Source organism: Crocodylus siamensis, chromosome 11, assembly GCF_052110815.1.
Source record: "Crocodylus siamensis isolate JL-2025a chromosome 11, ASM5211081v1, whole genome shotgun sequence".
Taxonomy (NCBI): Eukaryota; Metazoa; Chordata; order Crocodylia; family Crocodylidae; genus Crocodylus; species Crocodylus siamensis.
In genome coordinates, this window is record NC_143405.1 from 27819304 (window position 1) to 27843294 (window position 23991).

A 23991-nucleotide genomic window follows, 5' to 3' on the forward strand; every position below is an offset into this window, starting at 1 on the left:
GCTGCAGCAGGCAGTGGGCAGGCTGCAAAACAGCTGTGCCAGGATCCACAGCCCCGGCATCAGCTCCATGCTGGCAGTGACCGTGCGCTCACCTCATTGGACAGTGGGAGGGTTGCCCTATCTCCACACTGCCAGAGTGCAGCCCGTGGTGGTGGGGAGGATGTGAGCTGCCTGCTTAGGGTTTCCCACCGTGCTGCCCTCCCCCCAGGTGCTTCACAGCCCAGTAGGCAGGACCCTGCTCAGGAGGGACAGAGCACCGCACTGCCATGGTTGGCCAAGCTGAGGCACCCCATGCTCACCTAGCAGTAACATGGGCACAACTCTGCCCTACCACCACTGCTGTGCCTCACCTTGGTGGCCATAGTAGTGCAGCATTCCCTCCCACAATGGGTCCTACCTGCTCAGCCACACAAAGAGGGCTCCTGCCCAGAGCTGGTGCTGCCCAGCTGCAGCCCCACATGCTCCTGTGGATGCAGAAATCTCAGGGGGCACATTTATCGTGACCCCCCATCTGCTGATGTTGCAACCCCATTTGGGGTCACGACCCACAATTTGGGAACTGCTGATATATACACACACACACACACACACACAAAGACTCTGTGTGTGTGTGTGTGTGTGTGTGTGTGTGTGTGTGTGTGTGTGTGTGTGTGTGTGTGTGTAAAAATAAATAAATAAATGGCTTAGTCCATCTGTCCATAATACTCTTTGGGGTCATGGCTCCCAGCAGGGTGTGGCCCTAGTCAGTGCTGCATTAAGAATGCCCGTCAAGAATGATGGGAGGGACATCCAGCAGAGTGGGCCAGGCAGATGGGGTGGGGATGAGACGTGGCCGGACGCGGAGCGGAGCAGGGTGCAGAGCCAGATGCGGGGGGAGGGAGATGGTGAGGGGGGAGTGGCATGCAACCGGATGCAGAGTGATAGCAGCTATGTGCAAGCTTCTCCCCATCACCCCTGCTCCTGGGAGGTGGCGGCAGCACAGGGTGCTGGGTTGCAGTGGTCTGACCCCTCCACTCCCTCCCCCAGCATTCTTGACGGGCAGTTCGCTAGTGTGTGTATATATGTATATGTTTGTGTACACACACACACACACACACACACACACACACACACACACACTATCTATTCATATACATACCCACAAACACACTGTATAAATGTATCTTGCTTTGGACCAAATCAAATATCCAGTGCCACCCACCCCATGCAGAAACCCATGTCTGATTTAGTAGAGTCTGTCAATCCCAGATAAGCCTCATCAGCCAGCTTCAGACACATAGATAAAACAACCATGGAAGACTTATCATTCTCAACTGTGAGGGATTGCTGAAGAAGGTACAAGAGTGTGTGTGTGTGTGTGTGTATTTTACACACACACACACACACACACCCCTCATCGGCACTGGCAGCACTGATCCCTCATGATCAAGGATGATCAGTCCCACAGATCAAGCAAAGGGTTGTAGATGAGTCCGTTGATGGCTAAGAAAGCTGATCCTAGAGTCAGACTCTGGGAAACACCACAAGTAGTGCTTAAAGGGAGGGTCAGACCACAGACTTCTCTGTCTTGTTTCCTTTTCTTCCATTTCTGTCATTTTTCTGCTGCCAGGGTGAAAGTTTTCCTCAAAGCATCTTCTCTGACAAGGTGTCACTATGTAGCTCTGTCCCAGGCCAGTTTTTCCAAATTTGTGGTGTCAGTCCATCATTTCTTATTGTTTGCCTTGAGAGTGTCCTTGAAGCATTTCCTCTGGCCCCCTTGTGTCCTTGTTCTAGGCTGAGTTGGGAGTATAACAGTTGTTTTGGTAAACATATTTCAAGCATCCACACACAGTGCCCTGTCCACAGCAGCTGATGTTGAATAATCAGTGCTTTCATACTGGTGGTGTTAGCGTCAGTGTGGACACTGGCATTTGTGCAAAGATCCTCCCACTTTATGCCAAGGATCTTCCAGAGGTAGTGCTGGAGATGGCATTCCAAGCTTTTCAGGGGTAGGTCACCCAAATGTCACAGTTATAGAGAAAAGCTGGGATTACCATAGACTTGTATAGTAGGAGTTTTATTCAACTCCAGGTGTCGTGATCATTGCATACATGGTGATTCAGTCTTTTGAAGGCAGAGTTGGCACATTGGATCCCATACTGGTTTTAATCATCTGTGTTGGCCTTCTTTGAGAGGTGGCCTTGATCCCCAGCACAGCTGGAGGTAAGCTGTCACATCAGCAGAGCCAGGCAAGCTGCAAGCTTCAGCATGTGAGGATGGAAGGCCACCAGCAAGTGCATCCAAAAGAAGACACAGGGTAATTGTGGTGTCTGATTCCCTCCTGAGGGGGACAGACGGCCCAATCTGTCACCCCGACCCCTTAGCCCATGAGGTCTGCTGCCTCCCTGGGGCTCATGTCCGGGATGTGACCTGAGAGGATCCCCAAACTCATCCGGCCCTCTGACCACCATCCCATGCTACTCATCCACATGGGCACAAATGATGCAGCTCAGAGCAATCCCAGCCAGGTCATACATGACTAGGGCTCTGGGGGCTGAGCTTAAGGGCCTGGGGGTTTCAGGTATTTTTTTCTTTGATCTCCCTGTCATGGGCCCTGAAGGAAAAAGTGCATCAGTGAGGTGAACAGAAGATTCTGGCAATGGTGACATCGCAAGGGGTTTGGCTTCTTTGACCACAGTCAAACCTACACCCCTTGACCACAGTCCGCACTTCAGTGAGAGAGGTAGCAAATTGTTGGAAAGAGATGGCCTCCATCTCACCTGGAAATGGAAGAAGCACTTCTCAGCCAGAATAGCTGACCTACTCAAAAGGGCTTTAAACTAAGATCGCTGGGGGACAGGCAGTCAATAAACAGTTCTAGCCCAGGTCATGCCAATCTCAGTAGTAACAGCTTGGGTAGCCCAAGGGAACCCACTTTGACAGTAGCCCTAGGAAAGTTCACATCCCATCACACAAGGAAGCCTAGGGTTTCCCAAGGCAGACTCAGCTGCCTGTACACAAATGCCAGGAGCTTGGGAAACAAGCAAGAGGAACTGACCCTTCTCTTGTCCAATAAAAATTATGATCTTGTAGGGATAATGGAGACCTGGTGGGATTCTACCTATGACTGGTCTGTGGGTACAGGAGAGATGTGTTGGAAAGAGGGATAGGGGTGTAGGTCTCTATGTCAAGGAGCAGTACACCACTCTACAAACTCGGTTCACTAACCAAGAAGGGTGCCTTGAGACCCTCTGGGTTAAAATATGGGAAGAGCATGGGGAAGGGGATATAACTGTAGGAGTCTATTACAGACCTCCCAACTAAGAAGAACTGGATTGAGAATTCAGTAGGGAACTGGCTGAGGCCACATGCTCCCGAAACATGATTGTCATGGAGGACTTCAACTTCCCTAATATCATCTGGGAAGAGCACATGGCCAAATCTGACTGGTCAAGTAGCTTTCTTACCTCCGTTGATGACCTCTACCTAACACAGATGGTCTATGAGGTTAGGCTAGGGGAGAGGCACTGCTGGATCTGGTTCTGGCCAAAGGGGATGATCTGGTGAGCAATCTGAGGATTGAGGGGAAGCTTGGTGACAGCGACCATGAACTGATCACTTCTCTTCAATGCAGGGTGGGCAAATCCCCAGTAAAATAGAAATCCTCAACTTTGGGAAGGCAGACTTTCACAAACTCAGGAGATTGGTCAGTCAGGCACTAAAAGGCCACACCCCCTTAGAAAGGGGAGTCCTTGAGGAATGGTTATTCCTTAAGAACTACAATCCTAGAAGCACAAGGGAAGTCCATCTCATCCCACAGGAAATGCAGTCAGACGGGCAGAAAAGCCCCCTTGGCTAAACAGGGAACTGCTGGACCTCCTGAAACTTAAAAGAGAAGCCTACACCAAATGGAAAATGGGAATCATCACCAAGGAGGACTACTCAACACTTGCCCGCACCTGTAGAAAGCAGTTCAGAAAAGCCAAGGCAGAAACTGAACTCAGACTAGCCATCAGAATCAAGGACAACAAAAAGTCCTTCTTCAGATATGTGGGAAGTAGGAAAAAGAACAAAGGCAACATTGGACCCCTGTGAGATAAAATGGGGCAGCTGACATCTGATGCCCAAGAAAAGGCCAATCTCCTAAACAAATACTTTGCATCAGTTTTCCACCTGCCCAAGGGGGTCACACTGTCAGACAGAATGCAAAACTTCCAGGGAGTGGGAGATGGGCCCATAATTGACATTGATCAGGTGAGGGAACACCTCAAAAGGCTAGACATCCATAAGTCTGCAGGCCTGGACAGGAATGCACTGAGAATTTTGAAGGAGCTGGCAGACATCATAAGCACGCCTATGGCAAAGATATTTGAGAATTTGTGGCACTTGGGTGAGGTGCTGGAAGACTAGAAAAGAGCCGGCGTGGTCCCAATCTTCAAAAAAGGAAAGGAAGGAAGATCCAGGGAACTACAGGCCAATCAGCCTGATGTCCATTCCTGGAAAGATCCTGGAAGAAAATCATCAAGGGATCCATCAGCAACAAGCTAATGGAAGGCAACCTTCTGAATGCCAACCAACATGGCTTTGTCACTGGAAGGTCTTGCCTGACCAACCTCATCACCTTCTATGACCAGGTGATGCATTGCCTTGATAAGGGAGATGAGGTTGATGTCATATACCTGGATTTCAAGAAAGCCTTTGACTTGGTCTCCCATGATGTCCTCATGGTTAAGCTGGGGAACTGTGCCTTGACCCTCTCACAGTCCAATGGCTGGGGAACTGGCTCCAGGGTCGGACCCAACAAGTACTAGTTGATGGGAGCAAATCAACATGGTGCAAGGTGACCAGTGGAGTCCCTCAGGGCTCAGTTCTCAGGCCAGTACTTTTCAACATCTTCATTAATGATCTGGATTCGGGCATCAGATGCAGACTGGTAAAGTTTGTGGATGACACTAAACTATGGGGGAAGGGCAACCACACTAGAAGACAGGCTGGAGATACAGACTGACCTGGACACCCTTGCAAGGTGGGCGGACCAAAACCTGATGGCATTTAATGTAGAGAAAGTGCAGGGTGCTCCACCTTGGGAGGAACAACCAGCATCATACTTATAGGCTCGGCAGTGCTATGCTTGCTAGCACCATGACCGAAAGAGACTTGGGGGTCTTGATTGACCACAAGATGAACATGAGCCACCAATGCAATGATGCCATGCCAGCAAAGCTAACCAAACTCTGGCATGCATCCATCAATGCTTCTCTAGCAAAACTGGGATGTCATCCTCCTCCTTTTACTTGGCCTTGGTGAGGCCGCAACTGGAGTACTGTACATCCAGTTTTGGGTCCCCCAGCTTCAGGAGGGAGTGGATAGGCTTGAGAGAGTCCAGAAGGAGAGCCACCCGTATGATCAAAGGCCAAGAGAGCAAACCTTATGAGGCTGAGGGACATGGGACTCTTCAGCCTGGAGAAGAGAAGGCTCAGGGGTGACTTGGTGGCAGCCTATAAGTACATAAGGGGAGTGCATCAGGATCTGGGAGAACAGTTGTTCACCAGAGCTCCCCAAGGAATAACAAGGTCCAATGGCCACAAACTCCTAGAAGGCCGATTTAGATTGAACATAAGGAAAAACTTCTTCAGTCTGAAGTGTCCAGGGTCTGGAACAGACTCCCCCCGGAGGTGGTGCAAGCACCTACTCTGGACTCATTCAAAAGGTGTTTGGATGTTTATCTTGCTGGGATCATTTGATCCCCACAGACTTCCTGCCTATGGCAGGGGGCTGGACTTGATGATCTCGTGAAGTCCCTTCCAGCCCCTAATGACTATGAAATCTATAGTGATCCTGGCTTTGTGCCCCCTGGGAAACACAGGCCTAGTAGCCCTTGAGGGTACTCAACCCACTTTGGGAACTTGGGGTGCTTCCCTTAGTCTGAAGCACAAATCGTGGTCTCCTTTAGCTGAACCAAGGGGACCCCAAGGCATAATCTAGCCCCTCTCCCAATAAGTTTCCCATGCTAGGTACAAAGGAGAACTTTATTGGTTACAAGGAGTAGGTTTGAAATAGGGTACAGGGTAGAGCAATATCAAAGAAATCCCATAGAGCAAACAGGGTGGCTTGGTAGGCTTTGATCACACATCTGAGTTACTGCAAGCTATATATCTAGTTAGATCTCAGGTAGCTTATTTACAAGTATCATCCAGAGGCAGGTGAAGATTCCCTCTGGAGGCAGGCAGTTCATTGATCATGAGTTTCAAGAGAGAGAGCACGTTTCAGATGGTCCAGCTTCTGAGTTTTTTTCATCATGGCTACTGCCCCTCTTCTTGGGTAGTCCTTAATTTATATAGCCCTTATGACCTCATTTGCCTGGTCCAATGGAGGCCAGCAACTGTTGGCTGCCAGCCAACTAATTTGAAATCCATCAATGGTTGCTGGGTAGATTGGCATTGCTTAGAACAATAGGAAGCCTAAGCCCCTCACCCAGGTATGTGATACCAGTCTCATAGGCAGAGGGAGCAGGTTTCTCCCTTCCCTCAAGAATGTATCCAGCTCAGGTTACAACTCGGGGTTACCTAAAGGTCCCATGGGATGTCTGTCCTTTGCAGTGACCATGTTAACCAAATTATCACATAGCAGAGTTTTTGGGGTGACACAGAGGTGGCATTCTGCCACATATTATACACAGACATGTTTATACATACATATTATGCACTCATGCACAAATTTTTATACATGCAGTTTTACACAAACATGCAGTTACACACATTCAGACTTATGCATGTGTACATCCAATTATACAAACACACTTATACATGCACAGTTATACACATCCAGTTATAAACAGTTTTACACACATGCATACATTTATGCATATACACCCAATTTTATGCACACACACAGTTATGTGCACTTGCAGTTATACAAACACATACATACAAAGACAATGTGCTAGACACACTGTTATACCCAGTTATGCACACACATACATGGTTATACACACACTTATATACATGCATGCATTTATACACACACACAATTATATGCACTCATACAGTTATGCACCCACACACAGGTATGTGTACATCACATATTTTATATGCATAAACATACTTATACATATGCACAGTTACATACACACATGCACAATTGATTATAGATACACACATAACTACACACACACAGTTATACACACATACATAATATATTAACACACAGTTATGCACGCACACTGTTATGCACATACTTATACACCCATTATTTAAAGTTTAAAGGGGATTCAAACTTGCAGAGCACTTTATTGAAATGTGGCCTCCAAACCTTCCATTACAGCTGCTCCTTGTCCTCCAGTTCTTACTAGCCTGACTCCAACAAAATACCATCTCTTTGGGTAGTCATAACACCAAAAAAACCCAACACCAAACCCCAAAATGAAATTAAATCTTTCCCCTTCTGGGTCTGCTCAAATGAAAAAAAAGATTCTCCACATTTGCATCCAAGGACTTCTCTTACTGTACCTCCAGGTTCTGTCTCTTTCCCAGCCATGGCTAGCGTACCCTCCCTAGCCTGAAAGTAAGGGCTTTTACTGCCACAAGCACCAGCCTTTCTGGCCAGCCAGGCCTATGGACCAACCCTAGCACAGGAGTTGCTTAGTAGTCCTTGTAGCCCTGCCAGCTGCCTGCTGGCTTTAATCTCTTCTTAGCCCTGGGACAGGGCTACTGGTGATTACAAGCACCTTCCTTACCTCTTCCCACTTCTTCTTGCCACCTGGGGCTTCACCCTAATGGCCCTTACAACTGTTTTTTCCCCCTCTGAGCTCTCATTCCCCTGAACCATAAAAACCCTGCTTTTAAAGGGCCCTTGCTGTCCCTGTTTGCCCCACAGCCCTCTCCCAGTAACAGGGCAAGGGTTCCCTGTTACAATCATAGACCAGAACAACAAAGTATTTCACATCAACTGGATCTGGCCCACAGACGGACTGAGCACCATCCATATGACCCAAGGGGGAAGAAAGGCTGGGCTTCACTATTTTAAGACAAACTTTCCCCTAAATCCAAGAACTCATTACTTTTAACATTAAAGCACATCTCTGTCACTTCAGTAGAACAGACCAAAACCAGATTCATTCATTTCCCCATTCAAAACCTAAATTCAACACTGTTACACACAAAACCTCACTGACCAATATTATGTACAAGAAAAAATGCCCCAAGTATAGCACATTCCACATTTTGCACAATATTCATAACAGAACTGCCCACATGGCCCTCCGCCACCTGTTTTTAGCTTTTCCCTCCCCTGATTCTTCTTGTTCCCTTGCATAGTACAGGTTTTACTGTACACATCTATATGCAATCAAATGTTTCCAAATCACATCTTTAAACAAATGATCAGTTTATCCTCTTCTTGCACACACTTTTCCAGCTTGTAGGAACTTTCCCCACAGCACCATCTCTTGTCACAATCTGTATCTGTATCCCTACCAGTATCTCAAGAAGGCATTCCACTGTGGTCCTTGGCCTCTCTGTATCCTTCCCAGAAGACATGCCTCTGAGATTCTTCCTCTCTACAGTTGGCCCACAGGTACTCGATTCTACTATCCACTCCCCAAGGCTTCTGCAACTGCCAAACTCGAAGGATCTGGTGGGCCATCAGCTATTTGAAATTTCTGTGCTCGTTCAAGAAGTCTGTTTTAAAAACGTCACTCCACACTCTACATGATCTCCCCTCATTCAGATATCCCACTAGAGTGAAATGGTCTGGTGACTGGATAAATTTACGAATCTTCTGGTGTTTTCATAAGATTTCTGGACCTACTTGCTACAATTCTTGAACACCTCCAGGACAGTATAAAACTTTGACAGTTATAATGTCCAAGGTTGTCTTTAGGTATGTGCCAATCCTCCACATCTCCATAAAGCTTTCCTGTGGTATCTCATAAAACATGGTGCTTTGGATTTACCTCCAACCACCCGGGTGCAACAAAATCTCATATATTTTGCAAAGATAAAAACATACCTGGAAAAACCCATCTCCCACAACAGTGTCCTATATGGCCCTTCTTTCACCAAGCATTTCCACTGAGACTTCCAGGAAGTACACAACTTCTTCCTGATCTTGCTTGCCATCCTCCACTGTGGTGGGAAAACAATCCCCGTGTAGAGCAGTAATGGCAAAATCAATGCCTTGTTTATCCTCACTTTCCCATTCAAACACAGCTCCTGTGAATTTCAGAGTCCCAGTAACTGTGCCACTGTATCGATTACTTTCCCCTACACTGTTTCTCCAGCCCTAGATCAAGATCAGTTCCTGGCACATACCCCTCTTCTTTGAGGGTCTTTACCCAAAATCTGCTTAAATCCCTCACATCCCCATACCATGCACCTACTCTTTGCTAACTTAGTTGCCACCACCTTTCCATATTTACCTGTATGCCTCAGTTCCCTTTCCAGGGATAGGTGAACTTGACAGATGACATTAACATCATCTATATATTTTACACACTTGGCTCAGTCCCCATTTGCCCTGGGTATAGGCATGCCACATATCCCTCCATCACTCCTTATCTTTGCAACAGTTCCATTATACATAAAAATTCCACAAACCTCATATTCCTCCTTGCCTCATATGCCATCCCTCCTCATATCCTCTCTCTCCCAGTCTTTCCAAAGAAAACCTTCATATGCTTCTTCACATTCACCTACCATGTGGCTCATAATGCTCTTTCAGTGTTCTCCATCCTATATATGTCTTTGTATTCCCTTGTGACCTCCTCCTTCATGAGTGCCACATTAAGCATCCAAAGCCCATTCCCTTTCACCAAGTGAGCGTCCACCTCCACCTTTGTCTTTGACATCAAATGGTCCAAGAAGAAATTTGACACCATCTCAAAGCCCTTCAGCCCTCAGTGCTTGGACAAAAAGATAAAGATCAATTCTTGAGTGAAACTTTCTGGTCAGGTCAGCCCTCGTGAACGTCAGTTCCTCCTCTGGGCCCCTTTTTTCCATATCTTGCAGTCTGTTTTCCTCCATGATTTGTTTCAACAGTATGGAGGTTTTACCCATTCCTTCCCTCTCTCTCCTTTTCTTATCTCCCGCCTGCATATAAGACAGCTGAAATCTATCAGCAATAAACTGGGTTTGAATCCTGGTAAGCTCATTGGTAGATATTCAATACCACATACTGGGCTTTCCTTTCTGCCAGGGCATATATACTTATTATCACAAACACCCTCCCATCTGCTTCACATTTCACCTGTAAAATCCCCCTGCCCACTACTTCCATCACCTTTCAAATTCTAATCTATGGGCTCCGCACCAGAACCACCACCCCAGATGCTCTATTTTCATTAGTGCCAGGCCATTGTGAAGGTTCCCAGGTCCTTCTCTCCTCAAAGTGCCCATAACCCTCTCCCCCGGTATACCACATTCCTGCAGACATATGATATCTGTTCGTGCTTGAGCCAGGAATGCCTCTACTTCTCCTCACTTACTCATGCTTAGAATACTTCTGACACTGATTGAAGCAATGACCAACCTGATAGGTATCATTTTGCAAAGGAGCTCATCATCATTGTTTTCCCTTGCTTTTTTCCTTTCCCCTCCCCTGAGTGCTGAGTCTTGTCACCATCTTGGACCCTTGGCCTTAATTTTCCAATTGTTAAGCCTCTACAGAGAAAGGTTCTCTCTCATGCCCCATCTTTGATTCTTCGCTTTCCTTATTTTTCACCTCCCCTCTCAACCCTTCTTGTATTTGCCAGTCCTTCATTATGATTTTTGCACTTTCATGAGCCACACAGGATGAGCAAGCTCCCCCCTTCCCTCAGGAATTTCTCCACACAGTCACATAGACTCAGTAGTAAATGAGATGGGGGTGGGGAGGAGGGAAGAGGCTGTCTTCTTGCAGCAGTGAGGCAGATGGGGGTGGGGGGGGTGATTTTTTCCACAAGCAGCTGCTCTAAAAATCAAAAAAATTAAGGGTAGGGTCCTTTCCAAGATCGTGTCTCTCAGAAAGCAGTGTAGGAACTATGGTCTTGAAAGCTAATGTCCCAGTCAGCCTTTAGGCAGAGCTATTAATTATAGTTATATAATTATATAGTTACATATAATGTATATAATACATAGTATATAATATATATATAAGTAATACAATTATATAATTATATTATTAGGTTCCTATTATATAATTAAATTAATTAGGTGCCTATTGAGGAACTCCCTTTTTGTCATTAGGAATTTCTGAAGAATCATCTGACTAAACTCCAGCCCAACTTCAAAAGCCTTTATGGTCCATCTAAAAAAGCAGGACAGGTCCTCATCCATACCACAAACTACTGTCTTCCACTGTCTGTCTCCATCCTCACTGCTCCCGCCCCTCTACCAGCTAGGGGTGCAGGTCAAGTCTGCATCACCTCAGTCATCTCTTCCTCTGTGGTCCCCTCAGGCCACCATCCCACCACTCTTCCCCACTGCCTCAGGATCCATGCTTCATAGCCCCTCTTCCTGCCAGGAGATCCAACAGGGAGAGGTCATCCCATGAAACGGAAACAGCAGGGCAGTCCAAGCGCAGCAGGAGCCTCATTGTCCAGGCAGCTCTCTCAGGAAATAGAAAGCCTTATGTAGATGGGAACTTACAGTCAGGGCCAGCAGTAAGAGGTCTTTCCCCAGTAGGGCCCCCTTCCTTGCTACTCTGCTTTCCTTCATGAGCTGTGACCTAGTGGAGGGCTGAGCTGATGCTTATTTCCAGAGCCCCAGAGGCAGGGTTTTGGAACCTAGCCACAGCCACCTGAGGCACATACCCTTTGAAAATAAAATGGGGGAAGATGGAAAACAGCCCTCCCATATTTTAGTCCAGTAGAGAGTGGTTTGGACACTTGCCTAGGGCAAAACCTTAGTTACCTTACAATAACTTATTTGGCAAGAACTTTTGTCTACTACATTAATTCTACAATCTGCCCTCTTTCCCTGCCAATACAAGAGTTCTCCTCTGGGATTCTAGATTGGTAAAGCCTAGTCTACCCCTCTAGACTAGTCTAACTTTTGGAGAGGGACACAAAGACATCTGGGCCATGGATATAGACTGCTACCAAAAGAATCTGCTCTTACGTGCCTGGGGTATAAGGTCACCAAGAGTAGAGTCCATGTGGATAGCACATCTCAAAAGAACTCTGTTTCCTAGGCAGTCTCTGCAGTTGTAAGTGTGCTTTTTGTTAAGCTGTGACTACTTAATTTCTTGACACCTGGTTATAATATCGTTCTCTCTCTCTTTCTCCCCATGCTCTCTTCTAGTCGCACCCCACCTAAACAAAAGCTCCAAACACACAATACCTTAAACACCCCATTGTGTCCCAAACCCACAGACATACAAACAGGTCCATACAACCACATAAGAGCCCCTGCCCTCTTCAGACCCAAGAATGATTTCAGTCCAGTTTCACAGTCCTACACCCAGCAGAGTGGCATGACCCAGCAAGTGCTGGTTTTTACATAATTTGTTAAGTTTGTTTCCCCTATCCACAGCCTGAGTTTATGATTTTTCATTTTCTCCAAGCAGGTATTTGACAGCAGACCTGTGCTCAGCAACTGTCTGAAGGTAAGCAAGAACAGAAGACTAGAGAAAAGAAGCTTGTACCACAGACTTTTTTGGATTGTTCTTTCAGTAGACAGGGAGCAGCCTAATGACTCAGACATCAGTTAACCAATTAGCTTTCCAGGTTCTCTCTCCCTCCCAACCCAGGGCTTCAGCGGGCTGTGTTGTCTGCCTGGACTTGCCTCCTCTTCCCCTGCCCCCTTCTTCCAGTCAAAGGACCCAAGGAGCGGCTCCTAGCAGCAGCTGCCTGAGCTGCTGTGTTATTGGTTAATCATTTAACCAAATGTGGTTAAATGAATTTTTAAACAATATTTCTTTCTCTAGCCCAAATGTCCTTGCTCTGAGAATGTTTGCCATCATTCCTGTCCAAAGCTCACTAACAACAGTGACAGTGTGATCGTATTGGTGCTGTACTGCCAGTGTTTCCTCTCAGTTTTTCCCCTTCTGTGGTTCTCCTGCTTTTTTTTCCCATCCATCCTCCTCTATTTCCCTTCCCTTCCCCATACCCAGTCAACTGTGGAGGAGAGGTCCCAGACCAAGAATGGCAACCATAGGCAACTTTTATGATTAACCTAGAGGGAGGCACTACATATCCTTTCATGTATCTCTATTTCAGCTGGGAGTTACAAACTGGCTGCTTCATTATTCTACATGTGGCTTACAGATGTGAACCCCCCCCCCCAAACAGTTTACTTTCACCCCTGCACCAAGCACAATCTTTAATATGATTTAAAGAGGCGTCACATTAATTTGTCCTGGCGTGCCCAATGTCTGTATAGATGGGGCGCTTCAGTGGGGCTTTTTGGTGCTTTTATCTAATCGCTGATTGAATAAGCAATTAGATAAAAGCACCAAAAAGCCCTGCTGAAGTGACCCATCTATGCAGACACTGGGGAGCCAGGTCAAACTAACATGCTTCCTCTTCTAGTAAGTGCTGTTTTGTTTTTCTTTTCCAGGTCTATCTATGTCCTATATATTCTTATTCCATTTTGTACTCAGGATATATCTGCCTCAGTGTTTACTGGATGGTTTATCCACTAGCAAAGGAAGAAGTCCTGCCCTACAAAGCTACCTGTCTTGTTTGACATTGGATTACAGTGGTACCCCTTGAAAATCATGGGTATCCAAATCTGTCACAAAACTCAGGAGGGGTCTGTAATAGAATTTTAGAAGAGATTGACTTCACTGATACTAGTTAACTGACTTCCCAGCTAGTGTGGGACTCACTACAGCTTATTCAAAAAAGGAATTCAAGTTTGTTTGTCTGTTAAAAATAATCATGCAATGTACTTATCAACTGTCTGTGCTTGTAGTATGGCCGCCTCTTTGTGGAAGCATTCCTGAAGCTTGCCATGCCTCTCCTGGACCACAGCTTTAAAAAGCACAAGGTAAGAACTTGGCACAACTGGAACTTAATCAGACTCCTTAGGTGCAGGCAGAAGTAACCATTTTCTCCTGATCTGGCCAGAACAAGTAGTTTATAGCTGCGACCAAACACAAGTGCACAGCTGTAAACAGCTTCAAAAAATGGCCAATTGGGTGAAAACTTGACCCCTCATTGCATGAGGTTTCAGATAAAGATGTTCCAAAATGTAGCATCATTTGTAACTTGTGTCTGCTGAGCTCCCAGCCTGTCCATGTTTTAAGGATGGGAAGGGGGAAAGGCAGCAGAGAGGGTTCAATCTGGGGGTGGTTCAGCACCCCGTGGAAGGGGAGTAGATGTATTGCAGCCCCCCTCAGGTGAGGGGGGCTCCAAGTCACCCCCCCCCAGCACCAGCTGGGGAGCCCCAAAAATTAGTTCCCTCCACTGCCTTTCCTCCCCCTCCCATTCTGAAAACAGGGAGCACTGGCAGAGAACCTGGTCATTGCTATGGGAACCTGGCTGCAGGCTCCCAGCTGCAACTAGATCCCCCTCTCCCTGAGAACCAATACTGAACTTCTGTTTGGTGTGGGGTAATGCTATAACTCAGAATGCTTTACAAAAATCCTTCTGAGTTACAGCTGGGAGCTGCATTTCTGTCTGCACCCCGGAATTGTGAACCTACTTAAAAATGTTGAACTCCATCAGAAACCATTCTCCAGCTGGATCTAATGCTGGAATAGGAGATGTGCATTTACACTGATTGATGCATTTAGCCAGACAACACATAGGGTATAAGAGGACAGTAAGGTGGTTATCAGGGATGTTGCTGTGTTCTGCACCAGGTGTTTTTCTATGTCTGGTTTTGTTCTCAGGAACAGTGCACTGTAATAATAGTTAAAACTTAAGAGGTCACACATCTCATGCTGTGTCTCTGTCATTTGTCTGTAAAGAGACAGCCAGCCTTCTTAAGGGTGTTCAACTATAGGGCATTCTGCTAACGAGGGAATGACCCACTGGGAGCTTAAAACCCAGAGGAGAACAGGAAGAGTCAGGCTTGCAAGGAAAAGAAGCTAGGCTGCTAGAGTGTGGGAAAAGCCAGAATGGAAAGTAATTGTTCTTCTAAAGTCTGAAGAGGATGGAGGATTTTGGTTTGTTCTGTTTATGTTGTTAATATGATATGACTTCTGTGATTAAAAGCTAAAGTTTTTCGGGTTTTTTTGGTGGGAATTGAACTGCCTGAGGCACTAATAGCAGAGCTAATTTGTCTGTAAAAGGCAACAGAGCATGGACATACTTATAGGGGTATAATCTCTAGGCATTTTTACAAACAGAATCTGCAGTCCAGAGTGCTGTCTGCTGGGGTACATTTGGATAGAGAGCACAGAACTTTGCAGCATTTAGCTTCCAATTCAACTTAAGCAATGGAACCAAACTAGTGCCTCTTGTAATAAGCCTGGGAGCTGCAACACAACCTTGTTAGCTGTTCTTGTACCACAGCAATTACCTTATCTCTGCTGATTTGCTATTGCAAGTAAGATCATAGCCACTGAGCGTTAAGGACATCTCTCCGTTCTTGCTGCTGCTTTCTGCTTGCCTCTAGATCTGGACTATGACTATAGGATTTAGGAGCATTGCAGGCAAGACAGGATGGTACCTTGTACAGGGGAAGTTGGTTGGCCTTGCTGATTCAGGAAAAAACCTTAAAATACCTGGAGCATTTGGCTGAAGATGATATGTGCGTATGCTGTCAGCTGCATCGTCACTGAAAGGGTCACTGGCAAGCAGGGTAGATAAAAATCAATGATTTAGAAGGAAAAAAATGAAAAAAAAATCTTTTTTATTTAAATAATTTTGTTATTTAATCTTTTTTTTTTAGTTTTTTGTTAAGATACTTTAAAAAATTTAATTAACCTGTAAAAAGATGGTTTAAATTTAAGGTATGTCGTGGCTCAAAGATATCATCATGGAACAGGGATTATAACTTGTAATTATATGTTGTTTAAGACATGTAACCTTTTCTGAAAAGTTTTATAAATAGGTCACAACAGGACATGGACTGTATTAGGAGCCCAATCGCATGGGGTTCCCAGAGGCTCCTCTACAGATTAGTAAAGATTAAAGAAAACCACTCTACCCAATGGGACTCAGTGCTCAGTCTCTAGAAGATCCCATTAAGCATCTCTGTGATGCTTAGTTTTAGTTGTCACAGGGATAACATCTTTGGAGATGAGAAATAACAGACATTATTATCTACCCATTAGCTCTATTGTCTCTCTGCAAGTTTGTATATACAGATTCAAGCCCTTGCTTCTCTCTAAAAATGCAAAGTTTCAAGAAGTTAAATGAATAGAGGATTGTTGGGGGTGAAGTAGATCTAGGAAGGAGGAGCAGTCTGGAGACAAATGCAAGAAGGGAGTAACAGTAGAAACAAAAGAGAAACATTTTGAGCAGAATTTTGTTGAAATTGAAAATACTTCTGTAACAACTACTTTGCAGCAGTTGCTCTGAAAAAAGTAGGAAGAGCCAAACTAACTCTCCCACAAGATGTGTGATGGAACTCAGCGGTGGACTGTTTTAAGTGATATATTGGGAACTGGCCCAATCTGATGACAATTAGTGAAGAAAATCATGACAAAATAGATGGAATTGTTGTGGCCAAAGTTCTCAACATTGGGCTAAGGAGAAATGTATATGACATATCCTGAAGCCCATTTCCATAGCCTTAAACAAAGGTTATATCAAACAAGACAAGAATGCACTTTTTGTAGAAAACAATGATTAAATCGAGGCTTCCTGACCAGTGATGTAAATCATGATTTAAATCAAGTCCACCCTGCTGGCAAGAGTATCCTAAGAGCTGTATAGTTTCCTAGGGCTTAAGGCTTGAAAGTGTCCTGACTGGGACACATCTGGGCACCAAAACACTGGTGGTTGCAGCTGCTTTAATAGATACAGGGTCCAGTTGGTCGTTTCTAAAGCAGTCTTTGGATAAAACAGGCATGTTTATGATTCATGCTAACGAATCAGGCTTACTCAAGCCCCTAGGCAGGCTGCAGGTAGCTTCTTCCACTCACGCATGCTTGGAAAAATGTTGGCCTCATCTCTGTAATATATTCCTGTGAGTTAAAAAGGTAAGGGGACCACATTCCAGCACTGCAGTTTGGGGTCAAATGCTCAGTTATTTCAGCATTTCAATCAATGAGGCAAGGTGATTGTAAAATTATAATTGCCATGCGTCACAGGGCACTAAGATGTGCCTGCTCCTTTAAGGAAAGAAGCAACTTAGCCAGGGAGTTCTGCAGGCTAGGAAAAGCCTCACAGGTGTGGGTTGCCTGAGCAACAAGCTAATGAGGTAATTAGCTGGCACCTGCAGGCAGTCAGCTGACTTGAAGGAGGCAGGGCCCTGGACACACAAACCCAAGGCTGGGGCTGATGGGTTAATTCTCTGGCAACTACCAAAGGAAGGAGTTCCTGCCTGAAGGAGTTACCCAGAGACATTTGGTTGCTTGATCTGTTGCCTGAAAGACTTATAGGGCTCCAGGAGCGCATAAGATATCCAGGGCTAGGAGGCACACTGTACTAGGGGAGAAGTTTGCCATTTTAAAAGGGCAGAGTGATGCTTCCATTGTTATTGTTATGCTGTAGCCCAGGGGCTTATGTTTTTGTTGTCTGAACTGGTGGTCTGGGATGAGGCTGTGAGGGGGGGATATGGAGGCATCATTAGTGCCCAGAGAGGGTGTGTGATCACCCAGCGCCCTGCCAGCAGCCGGCCTGGGGCTCACATAGTTATAGAACCTGTAGTAGGCATAGTGTGTGCAAAGCACAGAGCACACAAGGGGCCGGAGAGTCTGGTGCCAGAAGGTTGCAGCAGACTAGGGCCAGAAGCCCAGTGCCAGAGGGGCGCAGCTACATGGGGACCAGAGAGCCCAGTGACAGGAAGAGATTTATCAGAGCTAGTGCCTCAAAGCCAGGTCTGACACAGTGCGGCTAGGTTAGGAGGCTTAGCTAGACTACGGGGGCAGAGGCCAAGTAGGCCGAGGCCCCAACAGGGTAACAATATCTGTGCAACACCCGTGAGGCATGGAGTGTAAGGCTCAAGGTGCCCCGTACAGCACAGTACTGGATTGAGGTCCAGCAAAGGGCCCAAGGACCAGAGAGTTCTTGTGGGGTTCAGCAACTGGAGCCATGCAAAGGCCCATGGGCAGCTTCCTGATTCATTATTTTACCATCAAGACGTGGCAGGAAAGACAACAGAGCACCCTTGGGGCAGAGCCGGCATGGTCACAGAGCTGCCAGGAGCATCACGGCCAACCCTGGGGACCCAGACTTACGACACCATGGAGGACTTTGGAGAGTTTCAGGGGGTTTTCCTCTCAAATAAGACTTAATGTGCAAGATTTTGTGGTAAAGGGTGAAGAGAATATATTCAGTTCAAAATCTCTGGCTTGATTCAGCTGTTGATTCAGCTGTTGTGCAGAACCTAGGAGCTGAGAGAGGCTGTGATTATATGAGACCTGTTAGTTGCTTGCCCATGTACATAGCTCAGTTCCCATGTGCTTGCATCATCTCATTTATCTGACATTTTCTGTGGACAAGCAGAGTGTACATAGTTTTACATCTCTGAGGCACTAGAAGGACTGTTACATCATTGATATTGTTCAGGTTTTCAAGTTATCCTTCTTATAAGCAACAGATTCTGATGGGTTTGATACTCCAGTGTCAGTGACTTATAAAACTTCTGGTTACAGGAGGATGTGCAGAGTTTGCTGAAATCCTTGCAGCTGAGCACCAGGCAACTTCATCATATGTGTGGCCATTCCAAGGTAAGCAGATTCTAGTTTGTGATGCTTGCTTTTGTCCCAGAAAGATCCTATTCTCTCCCCCTTTCTCTTGTCCCACACCTCATGCCCCTGGGCCTAGAGGTCTTTAGAGTCCAAGCGGATTCACCTTGAAGGCATGGTGCTTCTAATGTCTCCAGCCTTGAACAGGTGTTTACTTCTAGCAGTGGAAATTTCTGAGAAATTTCCACTGCTAGAAATATTTCTGGGAAAGAAAGGTCTCTTTACAAGAGAGCTACAAGCATTCCTAGGGAACAGGCCTGGAAGGCTTTGCTTTGCTGCTCCATGGCTGGACTAGATGGGGAAAGGAATAGAAGAGGAGAGCAATGCCTCCCACCTCTTCCCCCAACCAGGCAGGCCATGATCTGGGGAAGCAAAGGGAGCATTGACCAACTGCTCCACCCTGCTTCTGGACCAAACTGGGAAGAGAACTTACAGGTGTTCATTCTTGCAAGAGAGTTTCTTCCACACTAGAAACATAACACCTTCATGAGACCTTTGTTAACAGAGGAGGTGGATTCGTAACTGAGTGGACAGCCCTAACAGTTTCAGGACCGTTTGTTGTTTGAGATTCTTTTGAGGAAACTAGTAATAACATCAACCATTCTCTGAAGACCTTTTCTTCCCTTTCAGTAACGAGCTTCACTCCAGCCAAGTGGAATGTTTTGCCTGGGATCTTCTCTAGGTTTTTAAAAACATGTAGGAATTGCTTAGTGCTATTCTGAATTAGTTCCCTGTGTGATTGCTTTCTTTTCCTGAGTTTATCTTAATCTGTTTTCAAAGTGGATTAGATAATCATAGGAAAATACAGTCCTCTTCGACAAGAAGAGTGTACACTCATGAAGTTAGTTAGGAATAGCAATTTCTGTTCTAAATATGCACCCTATCTTATTCTGCATTTACTTTCATATGCAGACTAGTTGTGAGCTACCCTGAGTGGGGGGTCAATAGGCCCACTCAAAAGTGTTTCTTGTCCCTGTTATCTGGAAAACAGGTAGAACCAGCCTCTTGCTAAACTGATGGGCTCCAGCAGCAACTGCACCCTTCACAGAATTAATTCAGTTACCATATTTACTCAAACATAGAACAAGTTTTTCCCTCTCCGATTAGCATGGGGGAAAAAGCCCCTCATATACTGAATACAAGGAAATCTCACTAAATACATTGCTTGTCATTAAACTGCTGCCAAAAGCAATGTGTTCCCAGCAACAGAAACCAACTATGAGGTTGATTAAATTCAGCCAACACTGAGCATGACTATAAAACACATGGCCTACATTGGGCAAACATGTTGATGGGAACCTGTGTGTATGTGTGTGGCGTTTTGTACAATTCAGCTCTAGCCAATTTTTCTCTTTTGGTATTCCAGAAGAACACACATATTTCCCTCTGTAATTTTGCTATCTGGCACCATGTGGGAATACAGTTCCTGTATATAAAATAATCAGCAGTACACAGCTTTAACTGCTGCCACCTTTCTACCAAAAGGACCATGTCCTTCTGAAGCATAACCAAACTATTTGCTGTATCCTTGCCATGCTGTATTACCTCTGTGTTTGGCATCCAGCAGGATCCCTAGCTGATTTCTCTCTCTTTCTTATTTGAAAGTCCAGCTTCCCCAAGTCCCTTCAATTCCACACTCCCATTGTGGTACTTTTCGATCTCTCTAATGTAGCCCCCATTGCTTCTCCATATTCTAATGTATTCCTTAGCACTCTTTCCATCAAAAATATATCTCTAATTACTATACTTATATCATCCATGTACAGTATGCATTGTTCTTCCACAATTAAAACAAAAAGACCAGGAGAGAGAGGGAGAGAATAAATCAGTTGGGCAATGTTTTATTGATATATTTACAATGTTAAAGCAATTTGGAAGCCTACCAGTGTCTCTATCGTCATAATAAAATAAATTCTAAATATCTATATGATTTGCTGCTTGCTTTTGGTTTTCTTATCATAGCACGGTTAGAGCTCCCTCGACCCCTTCACTAAGTAGGAAGTGAGGACAGCTGCCCCTGCAGCCACAGCTCCTGCCAGCAGGTCTCATCCTGTCAGGAAGCTGGGCACGATTGGTGCATGATAGGGGGGTGGGGATTTGGAGTTTGCAGGAGAGAGGTGTGGGGAGATGTGGGTGGGTGTGGAGAGAGATGTGGGGGGGCATAGGGTGTGTGGGTAGATGTGAGGGGACCATGTGTCGGGGGGAAATGTATGGGGAGGTTGCTTAGGATGGGTGGGTCCCTTGTCCCCCCACAGGGTACAGCTCCCCCACATAGCACATGGATTGCCGCCCCCTGCAGAGCCCCAGCTCTCCCACATGGCCCACAGCTCACCAGCAGCAGTAGTGGCCATCGGGGTGCTCAGTGCCTGCTGGCACAGCCCCTGTGCAGTGCAGGGTAGTGGGGGCCAACACAGCTCAGCCCCAGCCACCTGGCACCTGATGCTGCCTGTGCCATATCACTCAGGCCCCATCCAGCTCAGTGCGGCACTGTGTACTTTTGGGCAGCTCTGGGCCTCTTGGGCTGTCACCCAGGGCCCCACACTGCTCGCGGGGACTGCCTGTTGTGCTGGGTCGGGTCCTGAGTGCGTGGGCTCCACATACCATCAGACCGGCCTGCTTTCGTGCATGTAGGACCTGGCCTGGTATGACAGGCAGTCTACACAAGTGGCACGGGGCCCCGGGTGACAGCCCAAGCGGTCCAGAGCTGCCTGAAAGCACACAACACCACACTGAGCCAGGCAGGGCCCATGTGATATGGCACAGGCAGTGCCACGTGCCAGGCTGCCAGGGCAGAGCCATGCTGCCCCCACTGCCCCACAGGGGGGCTATGCCAGGAGGCCCTGAGTACCCTGATGGCCACTGCTGCTGCCGGTGAGCTGTGCGTGTGGGCCCTGTGGGAGGTAGGCAGGAAGGGGACCCACTCCTCCTGAGTTGCCCTCTGCCATGGTCCCTCCGCAGCCCCCTGCATCCTCTACTTACCTGAAATGGAGCCCAGGTCCAGGTCGTTGCAGCCCGCATTGCTGTTTGCTCTGCACGGGCAGGCAGTGTGCTGCAGCATTGGGGCAAGGGGCAGGCATATAGACGCTCTGGCCGGCTACCAGAGCATTTCTGTGGAGGACCCGAGCCTCCAGTTGCATCCAGGCATAGTCCTGGCCCATGCCCTGTCCTGCTTTTTTCAGGGGGTGGAGGTGGGGGATTGATACCTGGATATTCAGCTATCAACTTTTGAGCCTGTGCTGCAAATATGCAGTGCGGGGAACATTTTTTTGTTCCCAGTGTGCCTCTTGCCATGTCTCAAACTGCTTTGAGATGCAGCCTTGTCTGGATGTGCCCTATGGTGCTTCCATTCCTATCAGTGTAACATTGCTGACCAATACAACTTTGGATAAACTGTTCAAGTTGTCATGAGAATAACTACAATGCTTACATATACATCTGGGCTTTTTTTACACCAAAAGCTCCTACTTCCTAGATTTTAACTAGTAAGATTTAACTTGTGTAACCTGATTGTGTGCACATTTGTTTTAAATTTAGATTCACCAAGATGTAGGACTGACCAATCATGTGCCTTTATTGAAGAAAACACTGGAGCAGTTTGTGTACCGAGTGAAAGCAATGCTGGCCTTTAACCACTGCCAGGAAGCATTCTGGGTGGGCATCCTCAAAAACAGAGACCTGCAGGTAAGGATTATCAGTCCAGCAGAGTAGTGCTTTGTTTTGCTTTTGATATGTTCTAATCAAATTTCACATATCAAGTAAGTACCTTAAAATACTATAGAAAATGAAAGGACAAATGACACATGATACCATACTACAAATCAGTCTGAACCAAATGATAATGACCTCATATGAAATGCATTCATTCTGAAGTGCTTTAAGTTGTATTTGTTCTAATCTTACATAGGTTGTTGGTCAGCCCACTGGCATCCCATTTTGCTTCCTATCATTCCCTGGCTCTGCAGGCTGACCTTCTGTGACTCGGTCCCAGTTCTGCTGTCCTGGAGTCGCAGATTCTGTCTCACTTGTGACCTCAAGTTTTAAATGCTAGGGGCCAATGTGCACTGTAGCCACCATTTTGTGGAGCACCACCCCAGAAATTTAAGTGCTGTCCAAACATGTTTGAGTACTCATTTTCGCACCACACTGATGACCTGCACCAAAAAATGTCTGCATCTGTTAAATGCTTAACTAGCTAGAGACAAGCAGAGGTCCTGGCCCTCCTTTCCATCCACAAAAAGTGAAGCATGGAACAGTACACCTGGGAAGAGCCACTAAAACCAGGCTGTGTATGAGTGGGTCGCAGCAGAGATCTGTTGTGGACAAACCCAGGACTGGTATTAGTTCTGAGCTAAGACAAAGGTCCTGCAAGTGTGATACAAAAGAGCTTGTGATGTCAACCAAGGGTTGCATGTTCATCAGGTTATATGTACTCACCACAAGAAACTCTCATGGATCCTTACAAGTATTAACTCTATTGAGTCGCGCTTAATCTCCAACTCTGGGGTGGACCCAGAGCCAGTGACAAAGAGCAGGACCATCAAGAGCCTGTAGCCCAAATCTTGGCTGAGGAGTGGCCCCAGGAAGGACAGGAGGATCCTGGTGAGTCCCTCTTCCTAACATTACTACCAAGCAGGAGATGTACTGGAGTCACAGACCCTGCCCTGCTTGTGACCATCCAAACACAATCATAAAATCATAGAAAATTAGGGTTGGAAAGGACCTCAGGAAGTCATTTAGTTTGCTCAAAGCAGGATCATCCCTAAAGAGATCATCCCAGCCAAGGCTTTGTCTAGCTGAGCCGTAAAAACCTCGAAGGATGGAGAGTCCACAACCTCTCTGAGCAATGTGTTCCAGTGCTTTATGACCCTAGTGAGAGAATTTTTCCTAATATCTAACCTAAATTCCTCTTGCTGCAGCTTGAGACCATTGCTCCTTATTTTGTTATCTGCCACCACTGAGAACAGTCTAGCTCCATCCTCTTTGGAACCACCATTAAGGTAGTTGAAGGCAGCTATTAAATCCCCTCTCAGTTTTCTTTTCTCCAAACTAAATAAGGCCAGTTCCCTCAGCCTAGTTTTAGTTCAAAGAGCCCCAGCACCATTTTTCAGCATGGGGGATACTGATACACATGACACTTGGGCACATTTAATTAGTATGGCTCACTAATTAAAGTGCCCCTTCCCCCGGTGCCTCCTGCAGCCCATGGTCGAAAGGGATTCTTACTTACTA

At 46.3% G+C, this 23991-nt stretch overlaps 1 protein-coding gene across 3 annotated transcripts in view; it reads left to right on the plus strand.

The window, feature by feature from the left end:
• FANCD2 (FA complementation group D2) overlaps window positions 1–23991 on the plus strand; it is a 170659-nt gene that overhangs the window by 144252 nt on the left and 2416 nt on the right. For all 3 annotated transcript variants that reach the window (XM_090021350.1, XM_090021352.1, XM_090021351.1), the window contains exons 39-42: window positions 12523–12561; window positions 13872–13946; window positions 18670–18744; window positions 22297–22443. In XM_090021350.1, the coding sequence (XP_089877476.1) occupies window positions 12523–12561; window positions 13872–13946; window positions 18670–18744; window positions 22297–22443 (336 nt within the window). The remainder of the gene's footprint in view (window positions 1–12522; window positions 12562–13871; window positions 13947–18669; window positions 18745–22296; window positions 22444–23991) is intronic.